At 34.4% G+C, this 16,234-nt stretch overlaps 1 protein-coding gene across 1 annotated transcript; it reads left to right on the plus strand.

Annotated features, from left to right (window-relative positions):
• Nucleotides 1–831: 831 nt before the first annotated feature.
• Nucleotides 832–6,304, plus strand: LOC132644616 (ATP synthase subunit O, mitochondrial). The gene is made up of 6 exons (XM_060361219.1): nucleotides 832–1,049; nucleotides 1,825–1,872; nucleotides 2,916–3,159; nucleotides 4,958–5,070; nucleotides 5,715–5,801; nucleotides 5,885–6,304. Exons 1-6 carry the CDS (start codon nucleotides 963–965, stop codon nucleotides 6,002–6,004), a joined length of 699 nt encoding a protein of 232 aa, XP_060217202.1. The 5' UTR covers nucleotides 832–962; the 3' UTR covers nucleotides 6,005–6,304.
• Nucleotides 6,305–16,234: the final 9,930 nt, after the last annotated feature.

Here is a 16,234-nt window from a genome sequence, read left to right on the forward strand (position 1 = left end):
TTTTAAAAGAACTGGAATAGCAAAAATCGTCAAAGTCCAAGTTCTGCTCGGACTGGGCCGGAAAACCTTCAACGCGAACGTGCCACGTGTCTGCGTGAACGCGTGGCTGACGTCAACATCACTTCTCTTACTTCAGCTCGAACGCGTGACACACTAGCGCGAACGCGCAGAGTCACTGACGCGCGTGGGGGCGAACGCGTGACTTACCTGCGCGAACGCCCAGAGTAATTTTCCACCAAAATTTCCAGAATCTCCAATTGTTTTCAGTGATCAACTTTTTTCCTCTTTTTCGCTTGTTTTCCACACTTAGGCTCTAGGGACCTTGTATTACCTGAAACATAATGAAAACCACGTAAAATCACATAGACTTGCTTAAAAACAAGTAAAACTTAAAGCCGAAAAGCATCGATTGTGGCGTAAAATCACGCCACATCATATATCAATTATTTTTTACAATATTAGTTACAAATATATGATTATTAATTAACATATTTTGCAATAAACAATGTATTATTAAATAACTAATTTAATATCATTTATAAAGGCACATATTTTTTAAATATTAATTTTTTTTTTTTTTATAATTAAATTTTATTTTTAAATTAAACTAACTGTGTAATTACACTTGTGCAACCAAACAGTACGCTTGTAATTATACTATAATTATATTATGATAAACAAATAAGTCATAATAATTACAATACTATATAATTACTAGGCTACGTCATTACTAGGATATTAATTACACAAATTCCAATTACCAGGTGGCTTTCCAAACAGGCTCTTAACACTAGGGGGTGGTACAGAAAATCGTATGGCCCCTTAGGTCTGAAATGTTAAGGCAGTAAGTAAAATCACAGCCTCTTTGTTTACCCCTAACCCTCACCCACTACAAAAGCATTCATACATCTCTCTCTCTCTCTCTCTGTGAAAAACAAATCAGAAAAGCTGCTTTCGGTTGAATGGCAATGGCAGGGCGTATTAGATCTACGGTCCCTATCGTACGCAAAGCCCTTTCTTCTGATTCAAGATCCGCTCTTTATCCCCAGGTATTATCCATTCCTTCATTCTTATCACAGATATATCGCTGATCTATTTGTATTTATGGGTTTCATTTGTTAGTTATGCTTTGATCTGTATCTTGATTTTAGATTCTTCGATTTGTATTTTTTTTCCTTTGACTTTGAAACTGGATATTTTTGATTCTCGATTTATGTTTATTGTGAAATGGGTGAATGTTGTTTTTGGGTTCTTATCTTTTTTTTTTTGGTTATATACACTGTCAGAACAGACCCTGGTAAGTGGATTTGCACTTTAAAATTGAAGGAAATGGTTATATGCTTGCAGATTGGGCTCTGATTGATATGTAGGAGTGTTGTCTTTGTCATCGGAAGTACCTTTTTTCTGTTATTTGTCCTCATCGTTTATTGCAAATCAAAACATATTTTTGACCTTGGTATATGTAGGGGTTGGAGGTGGTTGTGGGGGTGGGGGGTGGGGTGGGTGGGGAGGTAGTAATTTTAAGATTATCCTCACATCATTCGCAAGCATTAACCTTTTGAAACTTTTATTCAAAAGGGTTGTTAGCTTGTGATTATTATGCTTGTTTCCTTGAATTCCTGGTGGAAGAATTGGTACTTTTATTTACACACAAACTACTTGAAAAGAGAAACCTTTTGGATGTGCATAAGCGCATCTCATTTGAACTTTAACTCAATGGATTTTCTCTACACAACTGTTAAAAGTGTCTGTGCTGTTTCAATTTGGTAAAGTTGTTTTTCTAATTGATGTTTTTATTGAATGTTGGTCATTTCTTTTTTGCAGTTGTCAAGAAATTATGCTACTGCCCCAGCCAAAGAGCAAAAAGTTAAGGTTAGTAATCCTATGAGATTGTAGGTGTATTTGTGTGTGTAATATTTGTTTCTGGCAGAGGTTCTTACTTTATTGGGGTATATGTTTTGAAGTGTCAAGGTGAATCCTTCGCTATGCCACTTATTGCTGCAGAAAGCACTGCATTCCTAGCTAAATTAAATGCATATTGAACCCATCGGGGTACATCAAATCCTCAAAGTGATTTCTGCATCGCGCTAGATTTTCCACTGAATTAAACCTGAAGTTTCAAATGTGAAATCTAATTTACTGATGCATTTCCATATTAGCCTCTTTGATTTCAAATTTAATTTGGAGCCCGTTGGCCTTTCTTGAATTATTTGCAAATTTGTCAATATTTTCAAGCAAAATTCAACTTCTTTCTTTTTGAAGGTTGGATGTAAACCCACATCATATATTGACATTTGACACCAACTTTGATGTCTCACAGTTGGAATTTGACCTTCATTAGCAAAATATCGAGCTCCCTTATGTTGATAGGATATGTATCTTGCATGTAAAAGTACTGATGTTTCTTGGAAATGAAGAATGATCTAACTTTTTTTTTTTCGCGCACTGCACATCTCATTAAATTAATACCTTCATTTAGTATATCATTTTACCAATGAATCGTTACTAGACTCGGATTGATTATATATGTTTTCAAGCTGTTTGTAGAGAAAAACTAATCATCTTCTCATTATTGTTGTAGAATACTGTGGTTGTGAGAGTTGATTATTAACCATATGTGAACTGTCCTTGTTCTCCTAAAAAAATTATAGTTTTGACTCGTGATATCTCAACAGTGTCTTCTTCTCTCATCTCTCTTCCTGTAAGTGCGTTTAAGTTTAAATTCGAAATAAATATCAATCTGTCACTTGAAGCAATTACGTCATGTCCTTTCCTTTTTTTTTTTAATTTTTTTTTTATCAATCCCTGTCCTTTCCTTCATATCCTGAGAGATGGGAAGACATCCTCTTATTCAAATCCTCTTGCAATACGAGTCTTACATGTGTTACTTAGTTTGCTTCTCTATGATGTTTTAGGTTCCTGTGACGATGTATGGGGTTTCTGGGAATTATGCCTCAGCTTTGTACATCGCAGCTGTAAAAGCTAATGCATTGGAGAAGGTTGAGACCGAGCTTTTGGACCTTATTGAGGCTTCAAAGACGAGTCCTAAATTTTCTCAGTTTATGAAGGATCTATCTGTACCTACGGATACGAGAGTGAAGGCCATGACTGACATCGCTTCACAGGCTAAATTTGGAGATCTCACAAAGAACTTCTTGGGTATGACAAAATTATAATGTTATTTTTTGAAAGTACTAGTGTGTCGTTTCTTAAAAATTTGAGGAATTTGTAGTTTTAGAAGCAATTAGAGATGCCATAAATAAACAGAATCTCATCTTTCACCTTGTTTTTGGAATCACTTGATAGTTGGTTCCAAGATATGTAGTTAGAGATACATCCATTTCGAAATCAGACTGTACACCCATTGTTGCGGCTTCAAGATTTTGATCCTGGCTGACTGGTTCTTTGCTAACTCAAAAGAATTACATCAATTTGGTGTCTATATTCTGGTTTAGATGAGCAAGTTCCTTGATCAATGTGAATCTTAATAGCAAGATAGTAAATTATTCTTCAATGTAACTATTTGTTGTTTTTATTATCCTAGCTGCATGATCATCTCTTCATACTGGAAACTGAAGGCTTCTGTTGTTGTTAGTTCATGTGTTCTTTTTTACTCCCTGGGGAAGTTGTGATAATGTTTGGTGTATATCTTTAGGAAATTCTAACTGTAGTTTCACCCCTTCAAAGTTCATGTGCTCTTTTTTACTCCCTGGGGAAGTTGTGATAATGTTTGGTGTATTTCTTTAGGAAATTCTAACTGTAGTTTCACCCCTTCAACATTGTAGTGCTTCAGATTAATGCTTGAGCCAAACAAGACAATCCAAAAGATACATCCCTTTTAATCAGTTTTGTAGGATTTGTTTGTACATTTGCCGTATATATTTTTTTGATTAGTTATTACCATTGTTACTTATTAAAAGAAAGCAAAAAGGACAGTGATGTTCTTTTCTCGACAGTGAAAATGATTTAGGTGATGAATTCTGGCCGGAAGGTCTGGATGAACAATGATAGGATTGAAGGTTGACTTCGGATTATCTGATCCTTGTGTGTTGTTGGTGTCTTTCATAAGTGGAAGGATGGTTCCGTGTGATTTATGTATAAGACATGTTTTGATTGGACTGAGGGAAGAAAAAGAAAATTGAACCAATCAATTGGGTTTGAAAGATCATGGGATTAGCGGGTTACTATGCTCAGTTTGCTCCCTCATGCTGGACTAATCAATCTGGAGAGATTATTCTAACCTGACCGATATTTACCGTTTTGCATTTCTGTAATCTCCCCCTACTCCCCAAGTCTGCTTCTAGTCATAGTAGCTATTTTTTCCATCAACTGTCCAGAAAATATTAGTTTGAGCATTAAAGTAAGAAGTTCAGAAAATATTTTAGTAGAGTGACTTGTTAAAAAATAATTTAGTAGAGTTATTTTTCTTGAAATATTTATTTATGTGGTCGAGTGATATAAATTATGTATGGGTATTCCTTAATACTTATTTGTGCAAAATGCATAACCAATCGATACTCCCAACTACAATCATGACCGTGATCCTTCCACAAATGTGGTCCATCATCATTCAGAATCCCTGTACTACTTCCCCTAAGCTATTTTGCAGAGCTTACAACTTCGTCTTGTCAACTCTTGTGAACTTCAAGAACAATTCATTTTGCATTTCTCTTTTGATTCTGGTGTCTGTTTCTGTCATTTATGGTTTCTATTCCGCATTTTCCCCGCTTTCATTGCCTCAGGAATAGTTCATGCTTGTTATCACATTAGCAACATAAGCTGTAAAGTTACTCCATTGGTTGCTATTTTGATTTAAAGATTAGACCTTCAAATCACTAAGATTAAATAGTTCATCTCTTTGTTTGTTACTGTCACGTGTGTATTTTTTATTAACCTGCTCAGTTAATATCTTCTTTCCGTTTATGTTTGTCCTTTTCTTTGACCTTTTTATTTCTAGTTGTTTTGGCTGAAAATGGGAGGCTGAAGCATGTTGATGCCATAGCAAAAAGGTTTGCAGAGTTAACCATGGCACACAAGGGGGAACTTAAAGCCACTGTAACAACTGTTATTGTAAGTTAACCTATTTGGAACTAAAAGTTTGCTTTCGAATATAGATCCTTATCTTTCGGTCTTTGTGTTTAATTTGGCAAGGGCTATTTCAAGTTAAAAAAGACTATATTTTCGATACGGTATTTACTTAATGGTACTTTGAAGAGTTAGTTATACTCAAATTTTGAGGATGAAAGCAGTATGGAGCCGACTTATACACTGCTTATGGCGATTCTTTAAAATTTGTGCATGAAGTAACTGTCTTTTCTAGTGGAAAGATAGTGACTGCAGTTCCTACGTTGCAGTTTGCTTCAAAATTCAATATACCTGCACTTCTAATGTGACTACAAAACGAGTAGGTGGGTAATTCTGTTCTAATATTTCAATGTCTAATAATCATTATTGGTGAGGACCCTTCAATATTTTCCGTAATGGAGTGCATGATGGTTTGATTTGAATTCTTTGTTACCCTGCTCTCTTGCTTCCTGAGGGTGGGGGTGGCTAACTGCTGTAATGATACTTCATAATTGTTGGCTGTAATTTGTATATGTTACTTCATATGATTGTCATAGTTTTTTTTTTTTTTTTGATGAAGTGATTGTCGTAGTTTGTTATTTTCTTGTAGTTAGATATCTGTTTATTGTTTCTTTGTTTTCTTTACCCAGCCACTTCCTCCAGAAGAGGAGAAAGAATTGAAGGAAACATTGCAAGAGGTGATGGGAAAAGGGAAGAAAGTGAACATTGAACAGAAGGTACATTATGACACTCAATTTCTTTTAGAAAATTCTTAACGACAAAGATTGCATCTGTTTATGATATTGTTTCCTTGTTACAGATTGATCCTAGCATTCTTGGTGGGCTTGTGATAGAATTTGGCCAGAAAGTTTTTGACATGTCAATAAGGACTAGGGCACGCCAGATGGAGAGACTATTGAAGGAACCTATCAACTTCTGATTGCGTGAAAGCCCATTTTAGTTATTTTACCCTTTTGTGGTTTTAGCTGAAGATGAGCATTCTCTTACTTTGGACTGCTTGAGGTGTTTCTTTCTCATACAATGTTCTTCTTCTTGCACAAATAAAAGCACACTTTACATTTGAATCTTCCAAAGGAGAGCCTTGATGAGGATCATTTTTTTTTTTTTGCATGAAGGTTTATGGAAGTGGTATCTATGTGTACTCACTCGTGTATCAAACCTTCTTTAGAGTTCGAATAACATCTTCCTTTGTTTATTTGATGATGTGAGAATTAGCTTATATTGAGCCTTGTGTTATAAAATAATATTAAGAGTATACGACACGAGATATAGCCAAAGAAGTTGGGAGAGAGAGTGAGAGATTTTTATTGCCTCTTCAATTCATCAAATGGACCTCCTATTTATAGGAGGAAAATGGTGGTAAAAAACATGATAATGGCTTGAAGGCCATGTAATGAACTTGGTGGCCAAGTAATTTCCTTGGTGATCAAGTATTCATGGTTTTCAAGTATATTAAATGGATATACATCACTGATATTTACAACATTTTTCCTTGGATGTCATTAATAGATGATATGTTTCGTTAAAATTTTATTAGGAAAAATCCTGTGGGAAAAAGTCCTAATGAAGGAAAGAGAGTACTCATATCTAGTAATACGCTTTGAGAGCTGTCTCATTAAAAATCTTACTAAGAAAACTTAATGGGACAAAATTTTGGTTAAGGGAAAAAGAGTACAACACGTATTTCACCCTTCCTGACGAAGACCAAAATTCAGATGTCAGAGTCTTCAGATTCCAATCTTGAATATCATCTCCTTAAGAGTTGAAGTTGACAAAGATTTAGTGAACAAATCTGTAGTATTATCACTTGAACGGATTTGTTGCACATCAATATCACCATTCTTGAAGATAATATACTTTAATCTTGTATACCAACTTATCATATCTTGAGGTTGGTAGAGGATTTGTGTCAGATCTGTCAAATGATCATTTGACGAACTGGTTGATGATCTGCATCTTCATTCCTTAGATAGAATTGCATCATCACCATATAGTATTGTTGCAATCATGCTAAGTACATTCTTGACTTACTTTTATAAATTTTATGATGTTATCATTCTATGCTTTGACTGCCATGTATAATAACATGGTTTGACGGTAATCCTTCATGGAAAAGGATAATGTATTTGGATCGAACTCTTATGTCGGTCAGATGAATGCCCTGTATATCCAAAACACTTGACAATATTTGTTAGGATAAACACATTCATGCCATACTTTCATTAGCAGTATGCAATTGATCTTATTTCAATATCTCCATATAGGAGTAAATTATATCATGCTCGTAGTTATAGCAAGATATATAAGTGCATCAATTGCATAAAGATATGGTATTTCATGACCAATTCAATTTTCTTATTTCAACTTCTTTCAATAGATAATGTACTGCTTTTAAAAACTCTTCGAGAGCTCGAATGATATTCAAGCCATCATCAACTTTGCATAATAATATGAAAGGTTCCGGTTATCATAAAGAGACAAAGATAAACACGGTCATTTTTGTTCCCTTCGTCAATGAATATTTACATTAAGGCGAATTCAGTACATCAACCTTGATTCATTTAATCCATTTAAGGATTATAAACCAGTTTCCCAAGAATTTGTATATGCTTCAGGCATTTTGAATCCTTCAGAAATTTTCATATAAATTTTGTCAAGTAAGCCATATAGGCTGTGACAACTTCCATCATTATAAATTGTGACATCTTCTAATGTCTAGACTACAGGTCTAATCGCTTACCAAGATGCATCATTTCACTTGCTAATTATTTCTACGTCAGCATGCTTTAAGAGACGTAGAATTCTGATCCTCACAACCTTATACTATATTGCGCGCTCTATCGTATCAAAGATATCGTCGACGATATATCATTTATATCGGTTCACAATTCGACATAACTTACTGAAATCTCATCACTTCATTATTTTCAGGTACCTGAACCTTGCATAAGGTTTATGAAGTGTTATGTCATAGCTCTTCAAGAGCACATTGCCTCCTTATTATGATCATTTGCTCCTCCCTTTTTCAAGTATTATTATATTTGAAACCGATCGGTCTACCATGCTCCATGCATGCTGTAGACTCTATCCTTCAGGGACTTTAAGAGCATTTTGCTGATGAAATATGAAATAGATGGGTCAGCAAATGTTTCCAGCATTTGAATTGAATTATCTGAGGATCATACTGGTGATAATTCACAACATATTTCTTAGCTGCTTATTCTCTCCCCCTTATTTAGTGACATATGTCCCCATTTTCTTTGAAAAAATCCATCTGTGTGCATCATGGTATATCCATTAACCATATACCGCACATCAAACGCTATAAGATGGAAATATCTAGTTCCTGACCCTGAACCAAATATGAGGGAATAATTTATCAAAATTTATTGATCTGAAGCATACAAGTGCTGTTGTATGCAATATATCATATCTCAAACCAACATCTGAAGCTCTGTTCTTATAAGCAATGGTTTAGCTATATTATGGAGGCATCTAATGCCAAACCAGCTTAGATATAAGCCAACATTATCAAGATGAATTTTCTTGATTACATGTTCTGAAAATTGCGCTTCCAACTCAATTATTGAGCAAGCAACTTCGTAAATGTCAAACTGCAGGTTGACAATAAATGCACATGTGACTATCTCATAGATGCATCTATTTAGGACATCACATTGCAGGTGAACGGGCCCACATTCACCTTTTATATTTTTCAGAATTTAGGGGATTCAGTCCCAACATTAGCTGGTGTAATAAACTTATCATGAGAACAAGCAACATAAACGAATTTTTGAAGAATCTTCTAGTTTTTCAATATTTTCGAATACTTGATTAGCACATCAGATTTAAATCAGGACGACCAAAATGGTCTGGTCAACTGATAAAATTATCTGTACCCGTAAAGTTCAAGTTTACCATGACGGGTGCTTTCTATTTTAATAAAATTCTAGTTTACTATTGCATGAGATTGTATGTCAATAAACTTCTGGTTTATCATAATATGTGATCTCATTATGCTTGGGTAACATTTCACATGCATATTTCTTACTCGTAGTAACTTGATGATATTTAATATTTCGATCATTTGTAGTCTTAATATGATAACCATTATTATTGTTAGTAAACTTCAGGTCTACCACAGTTTGTTTTCCGAACGTAACAATTACGATCTAGGATAAATGGTGCTATCACATATAACCTCTTCGAGAGACTTCAATTTATCTACCATAATCAGATATTATTTGAACACTGCTAGTGTCATGATACTTGTAAATAAATAATTAGCTCTTCTGGAGCCTTTGATCATTAATTTCTATTACCAAATATTTCTTAAATACTTCTGGTACCATGAAAGCAAATTTCGACACTACTGGTGTCACGAAATATATATTGAATTCTAAACTTCAATATTTCAAACATCTCCTTCAGGGAGATTCATCATTAACTGAATATTTTGTATCTAAGCGTCAACCACATAATAATAACATCCTTCATAAAGAGATACATTAATTGTTATTTCCTTCAAGGAAATCAATAACAACTAACCATAATGTATCAATGTGGTTATAGTAGAAACATTCTATTTTGCTTTCTTTTTTCTTAAAAAGATACATTGATAAAATTATTAAAGATGTTTCTGCGTACGATAGGTACGTGTTACTATGTCTTAATTTCATACCACAAAAATAGCATGTATATTCCTTGTATTTTATCTCTCCAGGAGATAAGTTGAAAAGAAGACTTTTTTCTTCTCTTAACTCTTAAGTTAAGTAAAAACAATGAAATTGAACTACATATGGTAGAAAACCGTGTGAATCATCAATACAATATTTGATTCACAAGGTCCGCGCGCTGGTTCATACAATGCGCCGCCCGCTCTTGTATTTGGAATAACTTGTCTTGAATTCAATTAAATGTTTTTTAGAGTATTTCTCAGATATTTTGCTAATTCTTTTTGCTTCAGGAGTAAAGTTTCAGAGTTTTACTGCTTCAGGAGTAAAGTTTCAAGTTTTACCACTTCGGGAGTAAAGTTTAAAGGTTTACTAATTCAGGCGTAAATTTCAGAATTCTACTATTTCAGGAGTAGATTTCAGAGTTGTACTACTTCGGGAGTAGAATTCAAAGTCTTACTACTTCAGGAGTAAACTTCACAGTCTTACTGCTTCTGGAGTAGAATTCAGAGTCTTACTATTTTGAGAGTAGAGCTCAATGTTCTACTACTTTGGGAGTAGAGTTCAAAGTTTGCTACTCGAGGAGCAAATTTATGAGTTTAGTACAATATTCAGAATATTTCTTCTCAAATATTCTATCTCTTCTGGAGATGAATCATGATATTTTCACAATCAAATGCACATTCATATTTATAGGCTTTACTGCATACTATCACATTCACTTCAGAAAATGGATCTGTACTTGCAACATTTACCAAAAGTTTTCATTCTTCTGTAATAAAACATAATTATCAGAAAGTGCCTTAAGCATATCAAATTTTGATAGCGTATAACCTCTATAAGATATTGCTACTTCAGGAGAAAATCGAGACATACATCTGATGTTGAGAAGTTTTCTCTAACATATCTTTCAGAATATACCTAGCTTCAAGGCAATTGCTACTTTTGGGAGTCAATATGAAGCACCGTAATACAACAATTTATAAAATTATTGTAGAATAAATTCTAATATTGATAGTGTTATACCCCATTTAAACAGGTTAAAGTAGAGTACAACATATTGGTGATTCCTATTTTTGCTTATTTTAAGGGGTCGCCACCTAATTAGTTTATTGGTGAATTAGGACACCTAAACATTAACTAAGGCAAAGTCAAACTAAACCTCTATTAATGGTCTGCTTAATCAGCGTGATTCTAGGTAAGGGTTCTAGATTATCCTAAAGGGAAGGGGTTAGGCATCCTTTAGAATCCGTTAACTACGGTTATCCGGTCAAACTTAAGTTAATTAATTAAAGTTAAAGATGCAAATGTAGTATTTAGATTCTAAGAAAATGGCTTGTAAATGTTGCTAAGGTTTTAAAGGAAAAATATGATAATACTATTTAAAATAAGACTTATAAATATTGCTAAGGCTTTAAGTAAAAAAAGCTATTTAAAACAAGACTTGTAAAAAATATAATAATTGGCATAAAAGGAGACTTCAAATGCCATTTAAAATAAAACTTATAAATGTTGATAAGGCTCTAAATAATAATGCTATTTGAATAAGACTTATAAATGTAATAATTTGCATATAAGTAGAAAAAAATGCGGGTTTGTGCAGCGTTTTAATAAATATTTGAAATAACTCAAATGGCGAAATATTAATTGATTGCGGTTTAGGAGTATAAAAAAATACAAAAATATCTAATGAGAGTTTTCCTTATCCTTTGATTATTTCTTATTAATTATGCTTAGCTAAAAATACACACGATTTGGATAAATCTTGAAAAATTGTTTACAAAACATTCTTTAGTTCATATTTTCGTATTAGTGGCGTTTTAAAATTTCTAAGATAATAAGGATAAAATATGATTCCTTTAACTCAAAAATATGAATTTACACTATTGAAAATCAATTATTCCAATAAAAATAAAGATACTATAAATAGTTTTAACATAAAAAGAAGAGAATGAAACTTATGAGATTAATTGTTGGTTTTTCTTAAATTAACTACCCACTACTAAAACTAAACCCCACTAATTTTGCTAAGGTTCATCTAAATTAAGACAATAAAGCAAAATAAAGAGTTAGTCGTGCAAGGAAGATTAAAATACACAATAAAATAGGATAGAGGAAAACATATATCGGATCTGGCCCATTTTTAGGCCCAACTGCTGCGGACTATTCATGTTTTGGGCTTTGGCCCGGAATTTCATTTCTTTCTGTTTTGTTTTGCTGCGGATAGGGCTGGACAGAGAGAAGTTACGTTGGGCTTTTAGCCCAACCCCGAATGCGGAAGAAGACGAGTCCCTTGGACTCGTATGCGATGGTCATGCATAAAATGAAAAGAAAAGGATTAGTATACAATCAACGAATAAGGTTAAACATGTAAAAAATATAAACTCAAAACAGCTCGGTAGATTATGTATATACTATGTATATTTAAGTATACCTCATGTATACACATTCATAGGGATGTATAGAAGGTTAATATTGGAAAGCTTTCGCCCCCGTCTTCCCGATGTTGCACAAGTTCCAAGGGATTTCGTGAATCCCAGGCATGGCTAACACCGGGGAGGGTTCAAGCTTGATCCATAATGACCAATCTAACCTCCCCATTAACATGTTCTCATAAAGGTTTACCAGTAATATACATGAATATACATAACCAACTGAAATGTACTTGCAACCAGCGTACAAAATATATACATGTAACGACCCATTTGGTCGTTTAGCACTTTTAGGCCTAATATCCCTAAAACACCCTTTTCGTGGTCTAATTTTAGGGTGTCTATAGCTTACGATAACGGGTGATTCAGTTATTTAATTGTCACGTAAATTTTAGAATATATGTATTTAATGTGTGTGAATAGTTTATTCATAGAAATATTATTTGCACACATATAAGGTGTAAGTGGGTAAATATGGTATTTGACGGAGTGAATAATTTTTAAATAAAACAAAATGGTGGAGTAAAAAGATTATTTTGGACAATGATTTTAGTTGGGGAGTAATAGGACAAGCCTATAATTAAATTATGTGAGTAGGAGTTAAATATTGGATTTTAGTGGGAGACTAAATAATTAATTAGTGGATTAGGGATAAATGTCATAGTGGACATCATCCACCCACTACATTTTGTTGAACTTTGGAATACATATCATTATGGGAGATTAATCATTTAATTAATCAATTGTGGATGGCTATTGTAGTGCACTGCCACGTTGAAGTGGTGCAAAACAATGACTAAGGGTTATGTAGAAAAATGTGGCATCCTAGGAAGGAGTATTAGTGGGTGAGTATTACTTGGAGCCCACATTTAAAGAAATAAAAATAGAGTTATATTATATCATATCATTTCCCCATTTTATGTTATAAATGTGTATGCAGCCATTATGTTATTTCGTACAACAACATTTAGTAAATATAACAGCAAAAAGATGACTATGACTATATTTTAATATCTGACACTTTAGGGAGATAGATAAAATGTAATGATTAGATGAGACCCATTTGCATTTAATGTGTACAATTCTTATCGTACTTTATTAAAGGCAAACATATCTTTGGATTTTGTTGACAAGGAGGCAACTTTATTTATATATATATATATATATATAAATAAAGTGAGAGATATATGCTTTTTCTTATCTTAAGTTAGAAGAATCTTATATGAATTAAGTAGCAATAACTTGACATTCAATTTAGGCGGCTACGTGATTTAAGGGGGTGGACAACCTCTAATGACTAGAGGTGGTCCTAACGTGTCCTTCTAGGTGCAAGGACCCAATTAAATCCAACACCTTATTTTATATAGTAGAAACTTGTCTTGAAAGAACACAAACGTTTTTCAGCAACATTAATCCCATTTTCTGGTTGAAGGAGCAATATTATTCTTTGGAGGAACGAAAAATATTTCTATTAACTCTCATACCCCTTTTGAATAAATCTATTAGTAGCAGCTGCATACGGCTGTAGTTGTTTGAAGCTCTCGGCTAAGCTTCATTTATTGAGAAGAGGATTTATGACTTCCAGCAAAACTTTTAAGAGGCCAAGCTTGCTAAGGAGGCAGCAACATAAGGAAATTGAATTAAGGAAGAAGAAGCGGTGTAATTGGTGCAAGTGATTATAGGATCTGTCCTAATTACATTAAGACTTTGTCCGTTCGGAAGCACTTCAAAAGGAAAAAGCTTTGGCGTGGAAGTTCGTGACACCTGTTCGGCATTGAGGTAGGTTACGGCTTACTTTATGTCTAGACTCCGGTTAGCAAAATGTATGTAGATAGTAGTGATTGACGGGGAAAGCATGATAGGTCTTCAGGCATGGTGTGAAGGTAAATTCCATCTAGGTTGATATTGTCAGCTGTTACGTGGGCTTGTCGCCATTATTGTGATATTGTTATGTGGGCTCGTCGCCATTAATGCGATATTGTTATGTGAGCTTGTCACTGTATTGTGATTTCATGTACTTGATATAATTTCCTCTCTCTAGTTATCTCACTGGTCATATGGAAGAGGAAGGTTATTACTGAGAAATTGACTATTGAATTACACTTCCTAGTATGAATCTATGGAACCTATGACTGCGGTGATTATTGAGGTTGATTTCATGCGAGGCATGCATCCCATATTCTATGTGCTATGTGATGTAATTATCACCTAGTTGTATCTTTATCACATACTAGCTCACTCACCTTATGAAAGGGAAGGGTAATATTGATTATTGAGCCATGGACAATAATATGACTTGTACTTGTTTATTGCATATTGGTGATATAGTTGAGACTGATATCATGCATGACATGCTTCCATATTACTTTTATGTTGTCCTAATGGTGAGGAGAGTGATTGAGAGACTCCGAGGTCTTTGCCGGAGATTGAGAGTGACAGAGAGACTCTGAGGTCTTTGCCGGAGATTGTGAGTGACAGAGAGACTCCGAGGTCTTTGCCGGAGATTGATTATGATTGATAGCCTCCGAGGTTTCTGCCGGAGAGCACGAGTGGTACATGGACTTCGCGGGTCCCCCATGGGTCATGACTATGAGGCATTGCCATAGCATATGTGTACGAGAGTGGAGCGTGAGAGGTGACTACTACATCGCATAACATTTACATAGCACGACATTGCATTGCATAACACTCCATTTGAATTGCTATTCATGTCATTCCATGGTACATTCTCTGATTAATTCTTGATTTGTAAACTATTGAGTTGTTATTTGTAAGTATTTATTTTAGAGGCTTGATGGACTCGAAGTTTAGAGATTTCCCCCTAGACTTATAACCTGAGATATTGAAATCCCGTGTGACTATCGTTACTGCAAGACTTTCATATGTGCTAGAGTTGTGACTGTGTTTGATTACTTATCTGCTTATTGTTAGTTGCTTCTTGTTTATATGCGTGAACTAACCATTGTCGGCCTATGATACCTACGAGCCTTGTGTTGTGCTCATACTACTCTTGCTACACTCCTTGTGGAGTGTAGAGTTATTTTCAGGTTATGTTCGGAGTCTCACGACCGTTTCGAGGCATTCGTCAAAGGCGTTTGAGTGAGTTATTGAGATCTTGCAACCCAGAGGCTCTCCTTAGATTTCTGTTTTTCTCTATCCTTAAATAGAAGTCGTATCCAGTTTGAGTCTGTTATCTACTTCAAATTGTAAACTTCTTAGAAGCTCTTATATGAGTCTAGACCAGATTTTGGGAATTTCTTATAACAAAAGTATTTATTCCGCATGTTGTATCAAATTAAGGTAGTTACCTGAAAGGTTCGCTGTTATATCCCGTAATTTTGAACATTCGAATAAATTGAAATAAGTGTGACTTGTATGAGATAGAACAATATTTTTATTCTAGTCAATATATATGTTGCTTATGAAGAATATGGATGCGGAAGTGTTGAGGGAGGCCAAGGGTAAAATTGAAATTTCGGAAATTAGTTTCGTGAATTACGGAATGCGGACCAAAAGAGTTTGGGCTCCAAAAAAAAAATGAAAACAAAGGCCCAACATGGAAGGGTGGCCGGCCATATGGCCCAAGCCCATGGTAATTCATTAATCCATGTATTAAATGAGAAATTAGACCACAATTCTTTCATTTTCAAGAAGCTTCAAGAACAAAAATTGAGAGAAAAAGGAAAAGAAGGCCTACGGCCAAGAGAAAGAGAGAAAAGAAAAGAAAAGAAAAAAATTCAAAGCCATCCAATTTTGATGTAAGAATTCCTTTCTTCTTGAATTCTTAACAAGTTCAAGGCCCTCTTCAAGATGATATAATTATCTTGGCAAGAAACTACCTTTTGTGGCAAGTGGAGGAATTGAGAAAAGGTAAGAACTTTATCATTTTTATACTTTGGAAGACATATACAAATGTTGTAGCATGTGTAAAGTGTATGAAAATCATGAAATTTGTGTGAGTGTGTGCATGGCCGTGTGGTGTGTGTATGAGGCCGTGTGGTGTGGTAGTGAAGGGGAGATGGATTAATTTCACTTAGCTTGTAA

This window comes from Lycium barbarum, chromosome 6, assembly GCF_019175385.1.
Source record: "Lycium barbarum isolate Lr01 chromosome 6, ASM1917538v2, whole genome shotgun sequence".
NCBI classification, from domain to species: domain Eukaryota; kingdom Viridiplantae; phylum Streptophyta; class Magnoliopsida; order Solanales; family Solanaceae; genus Lycium; species Lycium barbarum.

Excerpts from the sequence above, each read along its gene's own strand:
- LOC132644616 (XM_060361219.1), top strand. The coding sequence starts at position 963 with ATGGCAATGGCAGGGCGTATTAGATCTACGGTCCCTATCGTACGCAAA. Across the intron at positions 1,873-2,915 it reads CCAAAGAGCAAAAAGTTAAG|GTTCCTGTGACGATGTATGG; the intron begins GTTAGTAATCCT and ends ATGATGTTTTAG. Across the intron at positions 5,071-5,714 it reads CCACTGTAACAACTGTTATT|CCACTTCCTCCAGAAGAGGA; the intron begins GTAAGTTAACCT and ends TTCTTTACCCAG.